Raw genomic sequence first — 19,096 nt, forward strand, 5'->3', positions numbered from 1 at the left:
GTTTTCACATCGAGTTAAAATGACCAGTCAGCTAGGGGCTCACTGAGACTGAAACACCTACCAGAGAGCATGCGTGGGACAGACCTAGGCCCCCTATAGATATGTAGCAGAAGTGCAGCTTGGTCTTCATGTGGGACTCCTAACAGCAGGAGCAGGGGCTGTCTCTGACTCTGTTGCCTGCCTTTGGATCCCTTTCCCCTACCTGCCTTATCTAGTAGCCTCAATAGGAGAAGATGCACCTAGTCTTACTGCAGCTTAATATGCCAAGGTGGGTTGATACCCGTGGGAGGCCTCCCTTTCTCTGAAGAGAGAGAAAGAGGGAGGGATCGAGGGAGGAGGGGGAAGATGGAGGCACTGGGAGGAGAGGAAGGAGGAGAAGCCTCGATCAGGATATAAAGTAAATAAAGAAATTAACTAATGAAGACAACTTGCTGAAATCAGAATATTCTACTAATTAAAAAAAAATGTCATTTAGAGGGCTGGAGAGATGACTCAGTGCTTAAGAGCACTGGCTGTTCTTCCAGAGGTCCTGAGTTCAATTCCCAGCACGCACATAGCAAGCAGCTCACAAGCACTTATAATGGAATCTGATGCTTTCCTTCTGGAATGCAGACATGCATGCAGACAAAGCCCTGAAAACAGTCAGTCAGTCAATCAATCAATCAACCCCCCTTTTTTCTTTAAGCCATCCAGCAATCATTTTCAGGTTTATCTAGAGACTTTCTGTCCAATGGAGCTTCCTGTGGTGTGGAAATATATAAGATCCACCCTGTGTGACAGGAAGCCACTAGCCACATGTGGCTGCCAATCACCAAAATGCAGCCACTATGACCAAGGGCTTGTAATTTTACTATTAAGTGCATCTAGTTTAAATGTACATATCCGCATGTGGTCAGTGATGGCCCATAGGGATGGCAGCAGAGATTGCAGCAGATGACCCCATACCCCACACGGCATGTGCGAGCATTCGCACTGAGGCAGTGGGAGCAGAGGGTACTGAGTGTTGACTGCTGTCGAATCTTCAGGGGGCTTGGACTAGAAGCAGCCTGAGGAATCGGCTCACGCTTCTGCTCCTTAGTGCTCACACAGCACACACCTCCACTGCTGAATCCTCAGTATTCTCTTAGGGACGTCTTCTTTCACCTTCATGTTCCATGCAGAGAACTTGGGCAGAGGCAGGGCTGGGTTTAATTGCATTCCAGATTGTCCCTGGGCTCTGATGTAGCTCAGTGCCCATGAGGAGAGTACACATAGCTGGACCATGCTGCCAAGCCAAATGAATACTCTGGCGGCCCCTCTGGAGGGGTTGAGTTGTTCACTATGCTGGCATCATTTGGATCAAGTCAGAAAGCAGGAAGAAGTTTACCAAGGACAAAAGAATGTTTTTAAGATAGAGAGAGAAGGAACGAAGCCTAGCCCTCCTGGCCGAGCTTTGTCACAAGGTAATGCAAGCATTTATGACAGGCTGTGTGACTCAGAGGCACAGAGGTGAAATAGCTCAGCAACAAATCAGTTCCACTGATAATCTAGATCAGGCTATTTTATTAGCAGGAAATAAAGGCCTAACCTATTTTACACAAAGCATTTTTTTAAATCTCATATTTAACTGGCAGGGTGAGGCCCCATTCTGTTTTACCACAGATTTCTGGTTTTTTTACCTACGCCATCTTTTTTCATCCCAGTAGTACTGCATAAAAATTGGGAAAACAGTTCTGCCATCTTTCTTTTCACTAACAACGTAGGAAGTTATGTTTCTGCTCATCCTTCCTCACTGCCTGGCCCCTCCCTGTCTCTGCGCCCTTTTGATGATGTCTGCCTGGGCCTTACAAATACAAGTATTCAGTAACTCTGGGTGAAGGCTGTTAGGTCAGGCATCTCCTAGCTCTTTGGAGAGTCTGGAGCGAGCCAGGCTGGGATCCTGCCCTCAGGCAGCCTAAATGCTATGCTGTAAGCAGAGCAGAGTTTGATGAACCAAATTTTTGTTGTTTTTTAAAGATTTATTTATTTATTTTTATTTTATGTGTATTAGTGTGTTGATTGCATGTATGTCTGTGTGAGAGTGTCAGAGCCCCTGGAACTGAAGTCATAGACAGTTGTAAACTGCCATGTGGGTGCTGGGAATTGAACCTGGGTCTTTAGGAAGAACAGCTAGTGCTCTTAACCACTGAGCCATCTTTCCAGGCCCTGATCAAATGTTTAAGTTGTCCTCATGTGCAGGTCACATTGAGGATGAGAACTTGATAGCTTTTATGGACTATGTAACTGCTTTATTTTTATTTATTAATTACATTTTAATTAATTAATTTTATTTACTGAAAATAGATAAAGTGTGTGTATGTGTGTGTGTGTGGGGGGGGGGTGAGACAGGATTTCTAGGTGTGACTCTCTATTCTGTAGACCAGGCTGGCCTCATACTCACAGAAATCCACCTTTCTCTGACTCTAGAGTGCTGGGATTAAAGGTATGACCCACCACCACCACCTCCTGGCTATAAAGTCTTTCTTTAAGGTGTGTGTGTGTGTGTGCTTGTTAATGTGTATGCAGGTAGGTATGCTTGCATAAGCATGTGGAGGTCAAAGGAGAATTCTGAGCATCCTCTCTTCTCTCCACCTCATTCCTTTAAGATAGGATCTCTCACTGAAGCTTGAAGTTTTAGGCTAGGCTAGACTGGAAGCCACCAAGCCTTTTCAATCTTCTAACCCCAATTGCTAGGACTACAGGTACAAGCATCTACAACCCCATCCAGGCACATGCATCTACATCCATTTTCTTTTACCAAGGGTTCTGTAGATCCCAGCTCAAGCATGGGGATGCTTGCTCAGCATGTGCTCTTACCCACTGAGCCTTCTCTTCAGCCCAGAAGTGAAATCTTTTCCAGCTGGAGAAGCTGTCTTAAGTAGAGTGGGTTAAGTATCTAGGTAAGATTCTCATAGCAGGTTCAGGCAGAGGTGGGTTCTACCACCACACTCTCCTCTTCTGAGGCCATCATACAGTTGTTTCCTATGCAGAGCTGAGTGTTATCTCAGCCATGTCTGTCTGTGGCCGACACTCCCCTATCCACAGCCTTTTGGGCATTCTTATCTCTTCCAAAGGAGTATAGTGCAGGGCAGGTGGGCCATGCAACGGACAGGCATAAGAACCGGCAAGGCTGTGTGAGCTCAGACTCCGAGAATCTCAGAGATCTGAGACTGGCGGGAGTGGGGCTGCTCCCTACCTATCTCTGTACCTGCTCTGGGACATAACCACGACACCCCACCATGGGCAGTCACTTACTTAAATAGTACTTGGAGTCCTTCACCATGCAAATAGAGCATCACTAACATCTTAAGCTCAGCCAATGGGAAGCATCTACCCCCTAAATGCCACCACACTCCTCAAGGTTTGTATAGACCCTGGAATAAAGGGCACAAGTTATTTCACCAAGAATCATCTGAGAGTGTCTGTCTTTATTGAGCTGTAACACTTGGAGAAGAGTTCTCTCTCCCAAAGCATTCACCTCTGGATCTTGGACCACTTAGCTGGCCAGGTTCGTGCTGCCTCCGCCTCCGCCCTCCGCCCCCCCCCCCCCCCCGCCCCCGCCCCACCCCGCCCCCGCCTCCGCCTCTGTTGCAGACAAGAGACCCAGGACCTAGGCTGCCTGCACTATGCTGGCTGTCCAAACATCCCTGCTTCTCTTCTAAGAGCTGCAACACTCTAGGAATTCCCAACCCAAGGGAGCTCCATGGAAGCTCAACTTCCTCCTTCTCAGTCTGGTTTGGTACAGAGGTGTCTGATTTTCTTTTTTTAATTTCCTGGACTTTTTTTTGGTATTATTGTTGTTTAACAGTGCCTCCCTATGCAGCCCTGGCGGTCCTAGAACTTACTATGCAGACCATCTTGGCCTCTAACACACAGAGGTCACCTTGCCTTCATGTCTTAAGCTTCTGGAATAAAAAGCATGAACACCTTCGGAAATTCAGCCCTTGGGTTTCTTATCCTACTGGGTTGAGACCCTGGATGCTGGTGCCTTTGGTCTGGACACTTCTGACTCCATAGCATTGTCTGAGAGTCCCAGTGCTCTCTCTGTGAGTGGCATGCCTTGGAGAAGAAGCCCATCCCTCCCCCCCACCCCCCCCCCCCACACACATACATTTGCATGCTCGAAGTCATTTCATGAGCGTGGTCTCGCCTGTTGTTCGCAGCCCCTGGAGCTGCTTAGGGAATGGTTACATCTGTTTTGTAGGAATGTGTGAGATGGAGAGAGAGCAAAGCTATGTAGGCAGGAAGAGGCAGAGAAGGAAGAGAACCTGGACTTGCCTCGGGGGGTCATAGTCATGGCTGCCTTCTCAGCTCAGAGCACAACTCTCTTTGAGCATGGAATCTCACACTTTAATTCCACCCTCTGATCCTTTCTATGCTCCACTGACCATGACTCCCTGTCCTTCCTCAGATCTGTAGCCAACAATCAGCCAGCTTCTTCAGGAGCTAGAGGCCAGAGTCAGCTGCACCGTAACAGGGAGGGCTGAGAATGTATTAAAACTCTTGATAATGATGATGCTCTCCTTAAAGAGATAGAGTAGCTGTGGGCTAAGAGACAGTCTATTGTAGGACACTGGGTCTGAGGCTCCGGGTAAATTTCAGTCAGTCATTTTTTCCTCCTGGGAATAACGGGATCTGATGGTCACAATTTCTACTTTACTTTGCTTTCATTTTCAAAATTCTCTTCTGGGGTTATTGACTCCCTTTTGCTACAGTGTCTTGGGTAGGGGCTGGCTGATGGAGGCAGTTACTAATTCTGATTCACAGACACGTCCCTCCGTCTTAGGCACAGTTTTACTCTTTCACTGGGTCCTTGCTGCCTCTGTGCCTGGTTGAGCCTTTGAATCCCCATTTGTCAGAAGGCCCGGAGGGCCCCTAAGAATCATGTCCTCAGTTGAATCTGCTGAGGACAGCCTGGATTCACTCTCTAGCAAACTATATCTCAGATATACACCAGTCAGACGTCCAAGTGTTCCAAGAGCTGAAACAGCTGTATTCAAAGTCTACCTTTGTCTCTTACTGGTGGGTGGCCTTGGATAAACTGTTTAACTTTCTTGTGCCTTGAAATGAGGGTAATGGGACTAGGTCAACTCTCTCTCTCTCTCTCTCTCTCTCTCTCTCTCTCTCTCTCTCTCTCTCGTGTGTGTGTGTGTGTGTGTGTGTGTGTGTGTGTGTGTGTGCACGCGCGTGTGTTTGTAGAATACTTATTTAGCATTCAGTAGGCCCTTCCTAATTTCTGCTGAAAGGCATATATGTAATCCTACAGTGTGGGAGGTTGAGGCAGGATGGCCTCAGGGTCATCTCTGGCTATATATCAAATTTGTGGCCAGCCTGGACATGAGACTCTATCTCAAAAAACTAAAATTAAAATTAAAATTAAAAAAAGAATAGGTGAGGTGGAGGGTATGGGGGACTTTTGGGATAGCATTGGAAATGTAAATGAGGAAAATACCTAATAAAAAATATTAAAAAAAATAATCTATTAAAAACTGAAAAAAAAAAAAGAATAAGTAACCTCTAGGCATTTCTTAACAGAGTGTCTGGCAGATTATAAACCCTAAACATGAAAGCTAGTATTCATGAGTATTAGGTCCCAAGACTTCCTAATGGAGACATCTGGATAGAGTTGGAAGAAGCAGGTCATTAGGCTGGGAAAGCTTGAAAAAGCCACCGGTTGCTTGGTTCCTTAGCTTATAGTGGCATCTAAGAGCCCAGGCTGGAAAATGAAGCTGACTTGGGGCAAAGACTCTCCTACCTTTTTCTCTGCAGGAAGTCTTGGGCAAGCCGATTAACTTTGCCTGCTTCCATTCCTGCATCTGTAAAATGGGCACCCATTCCTCTATCCATAAATTGGGCCCACTGGTACCTCAGTAGTTAGGTTAGGCATGGGTATATTTAAAGTGCCCACACAGGGTGGAAAGTCACATATAAAATCAGCCTAGCAGCCAGTGAAGCTAGAGACCATTCATTCCCAGGGTTGGCTTTAAGTAAGGGTCTTTTGTGACTCTTTCAGATTTCTGGGCCTCATTGCAAGTTCCTTGGGGAATATTATTTTATTCAGGAGCTCAAAACTCAATAGGACATGTCGGAGGCCAGTGGGGCACGGGCTGCAGAGGGAGGGGCAGGAGCCCAGCCTGCTTTGGCCTAGGGTATTCCTGTGTCCAAGTTATCAGCTACCTCAGAACACACCAAGCAGCTTCTCTTGTAGAGTGGTTACTGTTTGACCCATGTGTGTCTCTTTGAACTCGTTTGCCAACATCTCTCTGAAGCACTGGGGCAGCCAGAGTTTGAAATTTAAAAGTCAAAACATGCCTCCAGAGAGTTCTCCTGAGTGGCTTGCCAGGATTCCCTTTAACTCCTGGGGACCAAGGAATCTCCTCCCCCCCCTTACAGACAGCTCTGGCCCCTGGTTCTTATAGAATTACCCCATTCTTGTGGCTGCCAGGCTGACTGGCAATCAGGTTCGTCACTGTGGTGTACCAGCTGCCCTGGGTGGCCACTGACTTCTGGGATGGAGCTGTGAAGGAGTTATTCCACCAGGGCTGTCCCTTGCTTCAGTGGGTACTTCTTGTCCCTTGGAGCTCTGAGGCCTGGGACCGCCCTGGGAAAGGCAAAGCAGTGTGTTGTTCTGGTATCCGAATAAGAAACACTCCAATGGCTGCTGTGCACTCTGTGCTCAGACTCAGCGCTGAAGGCTTCACATTCATGCTCTCTTTTGATCATTGAGGCAACCCTGCACACTTATGCACACTCAAGAAGTCTGGTCTCTCAAATCATGGAGAAGCTACTAAGTAACAAGCACTCTGTGGGGACATGTGAATGGCAGTCTTAATAAATTATAGCCACGACCTACAAGGAGTCATAGTCTTTTAAGATTGATTTTTTATTATTTTTGTGGGAGAAGAAGAGGAGGAACCCCTGAGAACGGGAATTATTCATGGCTGAAGTGTTCTAGCTCTCTCTCCAGCTCTAAGGACCCACATTCTTATCTTAGTCCTCCACCTCTGGGAACTGGACCTGTGTTTTAACTGCAAGGTTAGAATGCCAGGTCCCACATTTGCTTGCCCTGTGACGTCTGATAACTGGTGATCATTACTGCATTTGCCTTTGAGAACTGTTAAGATGAAATCCGACAAATGTTGGGAGTAGTGACCAGTTCTGAAAACTTAATCACTGTTAGCTGTGTATAAAGGCTTAAAAGCTCTGGGACAATTTTTAGCAAGGTAGGGCATAAATTTATATTTAGCTATTCATTTCTCAGGAGGAAGGGGCATCGACCTGAGAACCAGGTGATGCCTGGCTGTGTCAACCTGACAGAGTTAACTGTCACAGGGTCTGGCAGGGTAGGAACAGTGCCCAGCAAAGGAATTATTCTGTGAAGACAGGCAAGGTTGCATGTCTAGTTCTCTGGCACTAAGGCTGGCACACTGCTTAAGCCTTTCAGAGCTGAGCCAGGGGCAGGCTCCACTAATCAGAAAACAGGAAATGTCCGTAAGAATGTCTACAGCCGTGTTCCAAAGTGTTCTGCTTTTGAGTTCGTTGTTTTGTTCTGGAATGAAAGTGCTTAGTTCCTTTCCAAAGGAACGGACTGCTATCTTAATAACTGCAGAGGTGGCAGCCTGCTGGTGTAGGTGATGGGGAGACAAGAGAGGGCACTTCCCGTCATTTAATCTGATGCCCAGAGCCTGCAACTCTGACCTTTGATGGGAAGAAAGCAGGTAAAATATACCGAATAGAGTAAATATCTGCCTGTGGCTACTGATAAGAAAATATTTTTCTTCTTCTTCTTTTTTTTTTTTTTTTGGACTGATGTGTTTATGTTTGAGAGTAGGATTTTGATAAAATACAATGTATTTACCTTTTGATACAAATCAGAACCTCCTCCTTGGAAGAGATCAGCAGAGTTTCTCCAGAAGGGGAGGGACTGGTGCTCAGTCTTTCCTTTTTCCTGGTTTGCTGGGAAGTTAGGAGAGGGCCTGGGTTACATATAAGGTCTTTGAATCAGACTGGCTAGAGGGCGTCTTCCTAGCTCTGTGATCTTGGATAGAGTTCATGAAAGGACACAGTAAAAGCCCAGCGATGCCTGGCTCTCACGGAGCCTGTCTCCCACCCCAAGGTGACGCCTTCAGCATGTGTGTCACGTGAGCAGCCTGGAATCTACTGAAGTTCCAGGTGAATGCCTCCACCTGGGCTGTGGTCAGCCACCCGCCTTCTGTTCGGCTTCACAGGCATCCTTTGTTCTCATCATCTGCCCCGGTCACGTGCTCAGCAGCATACGTTCGATGCTTTGGGGTAGCTTGGTTTTCCTTGGCAGATTACTAACTTCTGAAAGTCTTTCAGGCTGGCTTCTAACACCTTAGTTCCTTCATCGGCTTGTACCAGCCAGATGAAGGTTAGCGTGGAATCCAAGGCTTTGCATTGTGTCTGGCCATAGCCGTCCCACACAGTTTTTAACTTCCTTTCTTGGCCCTTTGCCTCCAGGCAACTGTGCTGTGAGTGATGCCCACCCCCTAGCTGGCCTTGCCACTTCTTCAGGAGAGCAGTCCTTCAATTCCACCTTGCCAATCAACCTTGACTCTGCCTCTTCTTCCTCTGTGAGGTCTTTTCCAGTACCCAAACTTGACATCACCTTTCTTCCGCCCCCCCCATTTGCATTTTCTGTATTCCTCCAATGGCAGCTAAAATCACCCTTTTCTAGTTAAGTACCTCTTGACACACCCTCACTAGACCACTTGAGGACTAAGAGCTCATACAGGCAAGTGATCATGTATCTCTCTCAGTGTTCAGCTCTCTCACGTGTCATGCCTGGCACGTGGTAGTTTTAAAAATATTTGTTATGTGGAGGATTGAAGGCGTTCATAAAGTTTGTGAAAGACCTCCCTTAGAAGACCATGGCTGTGAGGTGGCTTAGCCTGAGCTGGCCGGTTACTTCTCTTCCCCTAGGAGGGAAGCTTACAAAAGAAAGCCAGCTGGATCATGTGATGCCCACTCCAGTGGAAAAGTTAATGCTTAGCAGAGTGAGGGTCATGACTCACAATATTGCTATGCTGAGGTCTTGGGAGAATGAGGTAGTTAGTCGTCCGTCTCTCCTCCCCCTGTCCTCCCCCAAGCAGACTGTGTTCTGGGAGAAGAAGAGATGTGGCAAGCAGTTGAACAAAACCCACCACCTCCCACATTCCTCGGCAGCAGAGCAGTGGTCAGGCATGGCTCAAAAGTGTGGCTGCCAATGTGCCCCTGCCTGCACTGTCACCAGAGCCCCTCCACTTATTGACTGGGTGGTTTTGACTATGTTGTTTAACCTCATTCACCTTGGCTGTAAAGGGGGAGGTGACAATAGTAATAGTAAGAATTACACTGCTGACAAGGGATGCGGTGATGCTTTCAATGCATACAGTCGTCAGAGGCAAGCTCTTAGTTTGGTATCCATTGGAGGATAGGGACAGGGACCTGAAGGAAAGCCATGGGCACTGGCTGCATTCATCTATCTTCTTCTCTAGGTAGATGGACTGTCCAGGCTCAGACACAGAGAAAAAAGATCTTAGGTCTCACAAGATGGTCCAGGAGTGCAGGGAACCTCCACGTTCTCCACTGGTGCTAGAACTCCTCTCTGGATGAGGGTGTGGATGAGGCTTTGAGAGGGAGCTCAGCTTAGCTGCTAAGCTGTGGTGTTGTTTTACCAACCTTGGAGCAAAGAGGGCTTCAGAGTCGAAATCTCAGGTTCCCATCAGGCCACATGTGAGCGATTTGGCCATGTTGTATCCTTAGTGTACACATCTGTAAAATGGCTACCCCAGACTCTCAAAGATCAGTCCCCTTGGATTCTTTCTGCAGCAAGATAGAGATGCCAGTTGGAAGCCTGTGGGAGAGAGAGGGGAACAGAACGGCACGCCCATGATGGTGGATCCTTATCCCTTGTAGATCTCGAGGTGGAGGAAATGTTTTGAGATCCCAAATGCTATTCCCTTTGTAAACCTGACTCAGGTGTCCCCACAGCTGGCAGACAAAGGGGCAAATGAGTGGCATAGGAGGCTCTGAGAAACGGCTTTTAGGGGAACCAAATGGACGGTACAAGATCTTTAGTGACTTCTAGTTGATTGAATCTCTTGCTTTTCTTTTTTTTATTTGCAGATGAGAAAAAGAAAACAAAGAAAGTTGATAATGAACTCAACCCTGTCTGGAATGAGGTGATTTTATCGCTACTGTTTCTTCTTACAATTATAGGCGAGCATGCACTCATATCATTCAACTCAAAAGTATTTTCATGGCTATGTAATATTCTACTGAAGGGAGATCATGTAGCTTCTTTACACCAACCCCTCCCCCCATACACACACACACACACACACACACACACACACACACACCACACACACACACACACACACACACCACACACACACCACACACACACACACACACCACACACACACACACACACACCACACACACACCACACACACACACACACACCACACACACACACACACACACACACACCACACACACACACACACACACACACACACACACCACACACACACCACACACACACACACACACCACACACACACACACACACACACACACACCACACACACACACACACACACCACACACACACACACACACACACACACCACACACACACACACACACACACACACCACACCACACACACACACACACACACACACACACACCACACACACACACACACACACACACACACACACACACACCACACACACACACACACACCACACACACCATACCATACACACATACACACCACACACACACACACACACACACACACACCACACATACACACACCACACACACACACACACCACACACACCACACACACACACACCATACCATACACACATACACACCACACACACACACACACACACACACACCACACATACACACACACACACACCACACACACCACACACACACACACACACACACACACACACACACCACACACACACCACACACACACCACACACACACACACACCACACACCACACACACACACCACACATACACACACACACACACCGCACACACACACACCACACACACACCACACACACACACACACCACACACACACACACCATACACACATACACACCACACACACACACACCACACACACACACACACACACACACACCACACACCACACACACACACACACACACACACACACACATACACCACACACACACACACACACACCACACACACCACACACACACACACACATACACCACACACACACACACACCATACACACATACACACCACACACACACACACACCACACACACACCACACACACACACACCACACACACACCACACACACACACACACACACCACACACACACACACACCATACACACATACACACCACACACACACACACACACCACACACACACACACACACACCACACACACACACACACACACACACACCACACACACACATACACCACACACACACACACACACACACACACACACACACACAGCACTCTCATAACACTGTTGACTTTGTATCTATTTTTATAAGTGGCTCAGAGTTCAGTGTTTTTACAGATAGACCAAATGTTTCATTCATCCCCCGGGGTGGGATTTTCCCAGTCTGACTAATTTTTTGATGACCAGCTTCCATTGTTTCTTTCAACTGCTGGGCTAAACCTCCCCGGACTAGAGCAATATCTTTGTTGTTCTCCCTGAGTCATTGGAGGTCGACTTTCCTTTCACCCACCCTAAATCCTTCCCTCTGCCAGCCTCTTTTAATACGTCTAAATCCGAGGGCCATATCTCATCATCAATGATGGGAAGCTGTGGAGCCTCTTAAAGCTTCGGTGGGAAACCCTGCTGTTCTGCAGGCTGTGAGGCACTCTGCTCTCTATAACTCACAGCCAATTGGACCTTAAGACCTGTGAGGCCCCTTGTGCAATGCTGTGCACTCCTAGCACACAGCTCCAAGGCTAAAACAAAGCAAAAACACATTGGCATCCTTCTACCCCTTCTGGGTTGGACTAACCTGACATGCCTCTCAAACCACGGGACCCCAGTGGTAGAGGTGTGTTGTCACCCGAGGGCACTACCCACCTTACTCCATTTTGTTCCCAATGTGTGCCCCCCTCTTTATTTTGCAAATGTAGAGATCAAGAAAACACTCTACCTGCTGTTTCTTAGGTGAACCCAAACCTCAGTGAAATGCCATTGCCACAGTCTTTGGGATTGGTGGGTGTATTCTCATAGGAACTGTGAGCCAAACCTCTATTCCAAAGCTACTACAAGGTGTCTCAACAGGTTGCTTACTTTGACTAATCAACTGACCACCTAATCAATCAAAGGTCTCCATGGTGCTTTGTTATCTCTTTTGCATCTCTTACTAGAAAGCAAGTCACTGAATTAAAGTGAGAATCTGAGACACAACAACAGCAACTGGATAGCTGCACTGGCCACAGTAAAGAGGAAAGCCTCCTTAGGAGATGGGTTTCTAGTTATTCATTACTGTTCAACAGTAATGCACAAGAAGAGCAGGGTTTAAAAATAACCACGGAGGGAAGTATTTTCTCAACAGTTTGGTAGGCGTTAGTTCATTTTTCTGACTATGAGTCAGAGGTTTGGTGACCCGTCTATAGCCCCAAGGTCTAGAAAATGGGAAGCCAGGAGTAGCCTCCACACTCCCTGGATCTCTATCTACTTTGTTTTTTCACCATCCAAACTATAGAACTTAGTGATTCAAAGGAGTGTTAGTGAAGATTACTGCCCAGTGTGTCCTCTATTCTCTTTAACAGCCTTTTCACTTCCATTACTTTTCTGTGAACAGATTTTGGAATTTGACTTGAGGGGGATACCACTGGACTCATCATCTTCCCTGGTGATTGTTGTCAAAGATTTTGAGACAATTGGACAAAATAAGTAAGTTGCTTCCAGAGAATTTTTATCATTTTATATATATTATCTTACCATTATTTGTACTGTTGAATTACACATTATAGCATTTTTATTGACCTATCTGTGGTACTTTTAATATTCTAGGGCTTCAGTTCTATGTCTCTATGCTCTTACATCTTCACGGGCCATGTCAGATGTGGCTATTCAATCACAGAACTTCCCCCCCAGGAAAACAGTGTTCAATACTCAGCCATCACGAGTCTGTCTATCTCATTCCTTCTTTGCCAACTGTATTCCTTACCTCTAGTTGTTTTTTTTTGTTTTGTTTTAAAGATTTATTTATTTATTATATGTGTGTACACTGTAGCTGTCTTCAGGCACTCCAGAAGAGGGCATCAGATTTTTGTTACGGATGGTTGTGAGCCACCATGTGGTTGCTGGGATTTGAACTCAGGACCTTTGGAAGAGCAGTCGGCACTCTTAACTGCTGAGCCATCTCTCCAGCCCCCACCTCTAGTTGTTTATCTGAGTTGCAGCTACATTAGGTATAACAAAGATCCTTTGTCTGCTTGTGTGTGCTTTGCTAGAGTGTGTGTGTGTGTATGTGTGTGTATGTGTGTGTGTGTAGTATGTGTATGTGTGGTGTGTGTATATGTGTGTGTGTATGTGTATGTGTGTATGTATGTGTGTTTATGTGTGTGTGTGTGGTGTGTGTATGTGTGGTGTGTGTGAGTATGCATGTATGTGTGGTGTGTATGTGTGTGTGTATATATGTGATGTGTGTATATATGTGATGTGTGTATGTGTGTGTATGTGGTGTGTATGTGTGTGTGTATATATGTGGTCTGTGTGTGTGTGTGTATATATATATGGGTGTGTGTGTGTGGTGTGTGTACATGTGTGTGTATATATATGTGATGTGCGTATATATGTGATGTGTGTGTGTGTGTGTGTGTGTGTTTGTGTGTGTGTGTGTGTGGTATATGCCATAACTCATGGAAAGGCATGTTATTTCTCACAATTATAAGGTTGTCATTGTTGGGTGTACTGCTACATTAATAACAGATTTGGGAGAAAAAGAGAGTCTAATGCTCAAATCTATGTGAGTTATAAGAAACACCTTGGCTTTCAGTGTTAGTGCATGTAAAATTACAAGTCTTGCCTTCAGCACACTCGGCACAATCAGAAGGCTGCAATGGGAGGATTAGGGAGTTGAGAGTTAGACCATGTGCCCTGGTTTGCTTGGCTACCTCCCCACACAGTGCTTGGTTTGCTGTCAGTGGGGGCTTGGTTTAGACAGTAAGTTCTATGGTCATCATAATTGTTGGGATCTTTTACTCACTGCTGTCACAGTCAGAAAATCTTGACAAACATCTGCTCCCCACATAGTGCTTTATTGGGGAGTGCATGTGTGTGTAGTGTGTGTGTGTAGTGTGCGTGTGTGTGGTGTGTATGTGTGTAGTGTATAGTATGTATGTGTAGTATGTCTGTGTAGTGTATGCATATGGGTGCATATGTGTGTAGTCTGTATATGTGTACTGTGTACTATGTGTAGTGTGTAGTGTGTGTGTACTATCTATCTGGTGCATAGTGTGTTTATGTGTTGTGTGTAGTGTGTAATGTGTAATGTCTGTGTGTGATGCAGTCTCAGCGCAAAGCATGTAGAGGTCAGAGGCCAACACTAGAATGAATGTCTTCCTCAATTGTTTTTCAATAATAATAATAATAATAATAATAATAATAATGGGCAGTGACTCTCACTAAATCTTGGACTTTCTGGTGAGACAGGTCCAGCTGGCCAGTGAGCCCCAGGATCCACTTGTATCTACTCTCAGCTTTGGGGTTACACTGTACCACAAAGCCTGCCTTTCTATATGGGCACCAGTGATCCAAACTCATGCTTGTGTGCCAAGCAGCTTACGCACTGACCTTCTCTCTAGCCCCAGAATTTCGAGCCTTCCAAATGTATTCTCTCACTTACTCATGCCCCTCACGACTGAAACAGTTTTATCTAAATTATTTATTAAATTATATATTCTGAAATTTTATATTCTACACGGTTCTGACTCTACTCACTCTCTTAAACTAAAAACTAGTGTGTTTGTTTGTTTGTTTGTTTGTTTTGGAGACAGGGTCTCAGGTAGTCCAAACTGGCCTTAACCTTGTTGTGTGGGGCAAGGTGTCCTTGAACTTCCCAATTGTAGGGGATTGGAGGGGTGCACCACCATACCCACCTTGAATCTAGCCTTTTAAGGTTATGTTGCACATCTTAGTTTTGAACCATTGTATGAAGAGTAATCTTCCACCTCAACCTCCAGAAGAGAGTTTTGGTTCCCATATTCAACGTTCTGGGGAAGTGGTTCATAAAGCCCACAGTAGCCTCTGACAGTCACGAGCAGTATATTCACCCTTCTCTTCCTTGTGTTCTTCTCTCTACAAATGGAGACATTGTCAGTGTTCTAGACAAGCCCCCTTCATTAGGAATAGTTAGAGGGCTTACATGTATCATAAAGTTTTCTAGTGGCTGCACTAGCAAAATGAGAATGAAACAAGAGAAGTTAATCCCACCGTTTTAACCCAGCATATCTGAGATGGCATCATTTCAGCATGAAATCAATGTGCCCCAAATCATCAGGATTGTGCACACAGCCTAGGAAATCCAGTTTGCACTCTGTGCAGACGTCTTACTCCGAGTGTTGTGTTTGTGTGTTTCTGCACAGAGTGGCTGTGCAGACTCTCTGAATCTCAACATCCTTTTTTGCTAGTCAGAACAAAGGAAATATGATATGTTCCATTATAAGCAGACCCACCTACATTTTGGAATTCTCATATCTTGCTTAATACAGGTTTTTATAAACAACTTTTTATTGCAGGGTCCGGGGGCATGCTATGTCACTATATGAGGTCTAAGGGACAGCTTTCAGTAGTGTGCTCTCTCCTTCTACCACGTGGGTACCAGGGATCCCACTTAGGCAATCAGACTCAGCAGAAAGCACCTTTATCTGCTGAGCCTTCTCTTCATCCTCATTTTTTGTTTTGTTGAGACAGGAGCTTATGTAGTTCAGGCTAGGCTCCAACACCCTGTCAAAAACCATATTTGACAAGAAAGGTTAACCAAGGCAGGCAGCGAAAAGGGATATGGCATTGGTGATTGGGGTCATGAGGATAGCAGTCCAGAGAGGCCCTGCAGACAGCAACAGGGTCAGTACTACGGACAGAACAAAACTTAATTATCTGGAGCTGACAAGAATGCCCAGTGAGAAATGCCCAGTGAGAAACTCAGAACTCTTTAAACTCTTAACTGTACCTATGTATAGATAGACAGACAGATATATAGATATCTATATCTATATTTATATATCTTTACCTCTCTATCTCTCTATCTCTGGTGGATGGGACAGAGTCCCAAAGGCCACACTTTATTTCTTTTCTCTGTCAATTTATACCTTCTTAGACAAAAGTTCTTTATAAAATTACCTCATAGATAGGATGCTACACAAAAGGGGAGTTACAAAAGGATGTTGATAGTAAGTTCAAAGGAATGTTTTATTCTGTAAGCTCACTATAAGTTCAGAGCAACAGTTTCACAGGGCCTGGCTTTATCATAATGTATATCTATGGCTTCATACTTGAATCTGACCTAGAATGGATGTTTTTCCTTGATTTCAAATTTGTCCCAAGCCTATTTCTCTTCTTAGTGTAATTTATGAAAGAAAGCTCATCGTATGCCTTATTATGCAGCCTTTACTTACTATTCTATGAGGAGGGGGCACATTCTATTCTTGAGTCTGACTTTATTACATCTTTCTGGCAAAACAACTAAAACCATTAAACTTTCCCCTTAAGAAACTTTCTTCCTAAAATTATTTGAATCAAACCAGGAATTCTATAAAGTCATTAATTCACCTAGCATTAATTCATGAAAATTCTTCTTCATGTTGATTTGCAGGAGTAGGAATTTGCTCAGTAGGGTGGGCTGATGCCCAAGAATCATTAGGCTATCTAATAGTGGCAGGAAAGAACTATCAGTGATGAGAAGCAGTCCTGGGATGAAGTCTCAGAGTGTACCCACTGCAGCCATGCAAAATGGTGGACCATCTCTAGGAAACTCACTTGCTTGCCATAGCATTTCCTAGATGGCTTCTGTCAACCCTCTCTGTAACAGAGATTGACTGTCAAGTTCTTATCCTTTTGCCTTCATCTCCCAAGTTCTAGAATTACAGGCATGCACCACCAGGGCCAGTTTTGTGCCATGCTAGGAGTTGAATCTGGGGCTTAATGCATGCTAGGCAAACACTACCCCCGACCTATCTCTCCAGACTGTGGGTGATATATGTTGCTCTTGTTTCTGGTGCAAAGAACAGACAAGAACATGTTCACTGTAAAAACCACATGAGCAGGCAAAACATGAAGCTGGCCCTGGTCACTCTTTCATCTGTCTCCCCTTTTCCCCCCCACTGACTAAGGCACCCAGTGTCCTCCTATTCCAGGCCTTCCCTGGGATACCCACTCAGCCTGTCCATTCAGTTAGGCAGTGCATTTTCTGCCAGTTCTTTTCTTCAGGAAAAACTCACCTGGCCTGTGGCTCCATGTCCTTCAAGGTCCTGCATCAGGTGCTGTCTGCAAACCTCAGGTAATCGAAGGTAGATGGGTGCTAGGAGCTCTGGGCTGTCTGAGTTAGGGTCACTATTGCTGTGGGAAATGCATTAACCAAAAGAAACATGGAGGAAAGGGTGTATTTCTCTTAACAGTTCCACACAACAGATCATCTTCAAAAGTGGTGAGGGAAGGAACTCAGGAAAGGCAAGAACCTGGAGGCAGGAGTTGATGCAGGGGCCGTGGAAGGGTGCTGCTTACTGACTTGCTTCTCATGGCTTGCTCAGCCGACTTTCTTATAGAACCAGGACCACTAGCCTAGGGATGGCTCCACCCACAATGGGCTGGGCCCTTCCCCATCAATCACTAATTAAGAAAATACCCTACAGCCAGATTTGATACTTTTGTTTTCCAGTTGAGGTTCCATCCTTTTAAATGACTGTAGCTTGTGTCAAGTTGACATAAAACTCACCAGCACATGTCACCATCCCAGACACACTAAGTTTTACTCACCTGAAAAAAATGAACAAAACAGATTTTAGGCTCCTTGGTCCTGTCATGGGGGCAAATGTTTTTTAATGAGATCAGCTTTCTACTCTGAACATTTCTCTGCACAGTTACTGTCCTGAAAGTCTGGCCCGAGTCACCTTAGCTTGGAGCAGAGGGTGTGTCTCTGTTGTCCCTGTACTTTACTAAGAGCATACCCCAGACAGTGCAGAATCTTTGGCTCTCTAGACATTTCCACCAATCCAAATCTATCCCAGGGAAATTACCTGTACATTTTAGGGGTAAAGACCATTTGGGAATCAGCTGTCTGTTTGTACAAAGTATCTGCATGTTTGGTTTGTCTGCTAGGGATTTGGCCCCAGGGATCTTCTGGCTGCCCAAGGAGGAATGACTTTTCAAGGTGGGGCTGAGGTTTTTCTACCAGTTTCAGAATGTTCTCTGTGCTGACTAACCTGTTGTCATGGAGACTGGCAGTACAAACACAAGTTCCCACTTGGCTTCTGCTGTTCCATTGCTTAGGACCTGCCTGTTAGCAAACAGTGCCAGGCAGCCTGGGCTGGCTTGTGTGAGGTGACCACACCCACAGGGCTCAGCTTTGCCTGCCTTGCCTGCTGTGCATTAACTCAGCAGCTGCAAGGCTATTGCTCCAGGCTGGGAGCCTGCTGGTTGCTGTATGCTGCCTCCTGTGCCCCTCATCCATCATCTGACTAGCCATTCAGATTGAATGAGGGTGGGAGAGGAGCAGAAAGCCTCCTGCTTAGAGACACATGTCCATTCTGAGATGTCAGAGTGGAAGAATTTGTCCACACAAAAGATAGTTCCCTCTACACACAAGCAATGACCTCGCTTGTTACGGACTTGGGGAGAGCCATGGCTAGCCCAGTACCCACAATCAGACACCCAATAAGCCAGGGTCTGTTTTTCTTCAGAGCAGTTTGGTAACCTGCTCAGGCTCACAGGTCATTTACTTCCAGACTTGATGTCTTGACATATTTGTTACTCTGGAAGCCTCTGACTTGTTGGAACAAGACTGTAGGTA

General features: G+C 45.8%; 1 protein-coding gene across 3 annotated transcripts in view; it reads left to right on the forward strand.

Moving 5' to 3' along the window:
- The window catches only part of Myof (myoferlin), a 146,792-nt gene that overhangs the window by 8,919 nt on the left and 118,777 nt on the right, over positions 1 to 19,096 (forward strand). For all 3 annotated transcript variants that reach the window (XM_021152562.2, XM_021152563.2, XM_029472658.2), the window contains exons 2-3: positions 10,147 to 10,202; positions 12,887 to 12,978. In XM_021152562.2, the coding sequence (XP_021008221.1) occupies positions 10,147 to 10,202; positions 12,887 to 12,978 (148 nt within the window). The remainder of the gene's footprint in view (positions 1 to 10,146; positions 10,203 to 12,886; positions 12,979 to 19,096) is intronic.

Source organism: Mus caroli, unplaced genomic scaffold (genome assembly GCF_978045245.1).
Source record: "Mus caroli unplaced genomic scaffold, Mus_caroli_1 scaffold_20, whole genome shotgun sequence".
Classification (NCBI taxonomy): domain Eukaryota; kingdom Metazoa; phylum Chordata; class Mammalia; order Rodentia; family Muridae; genus Mus; species Mus caroli.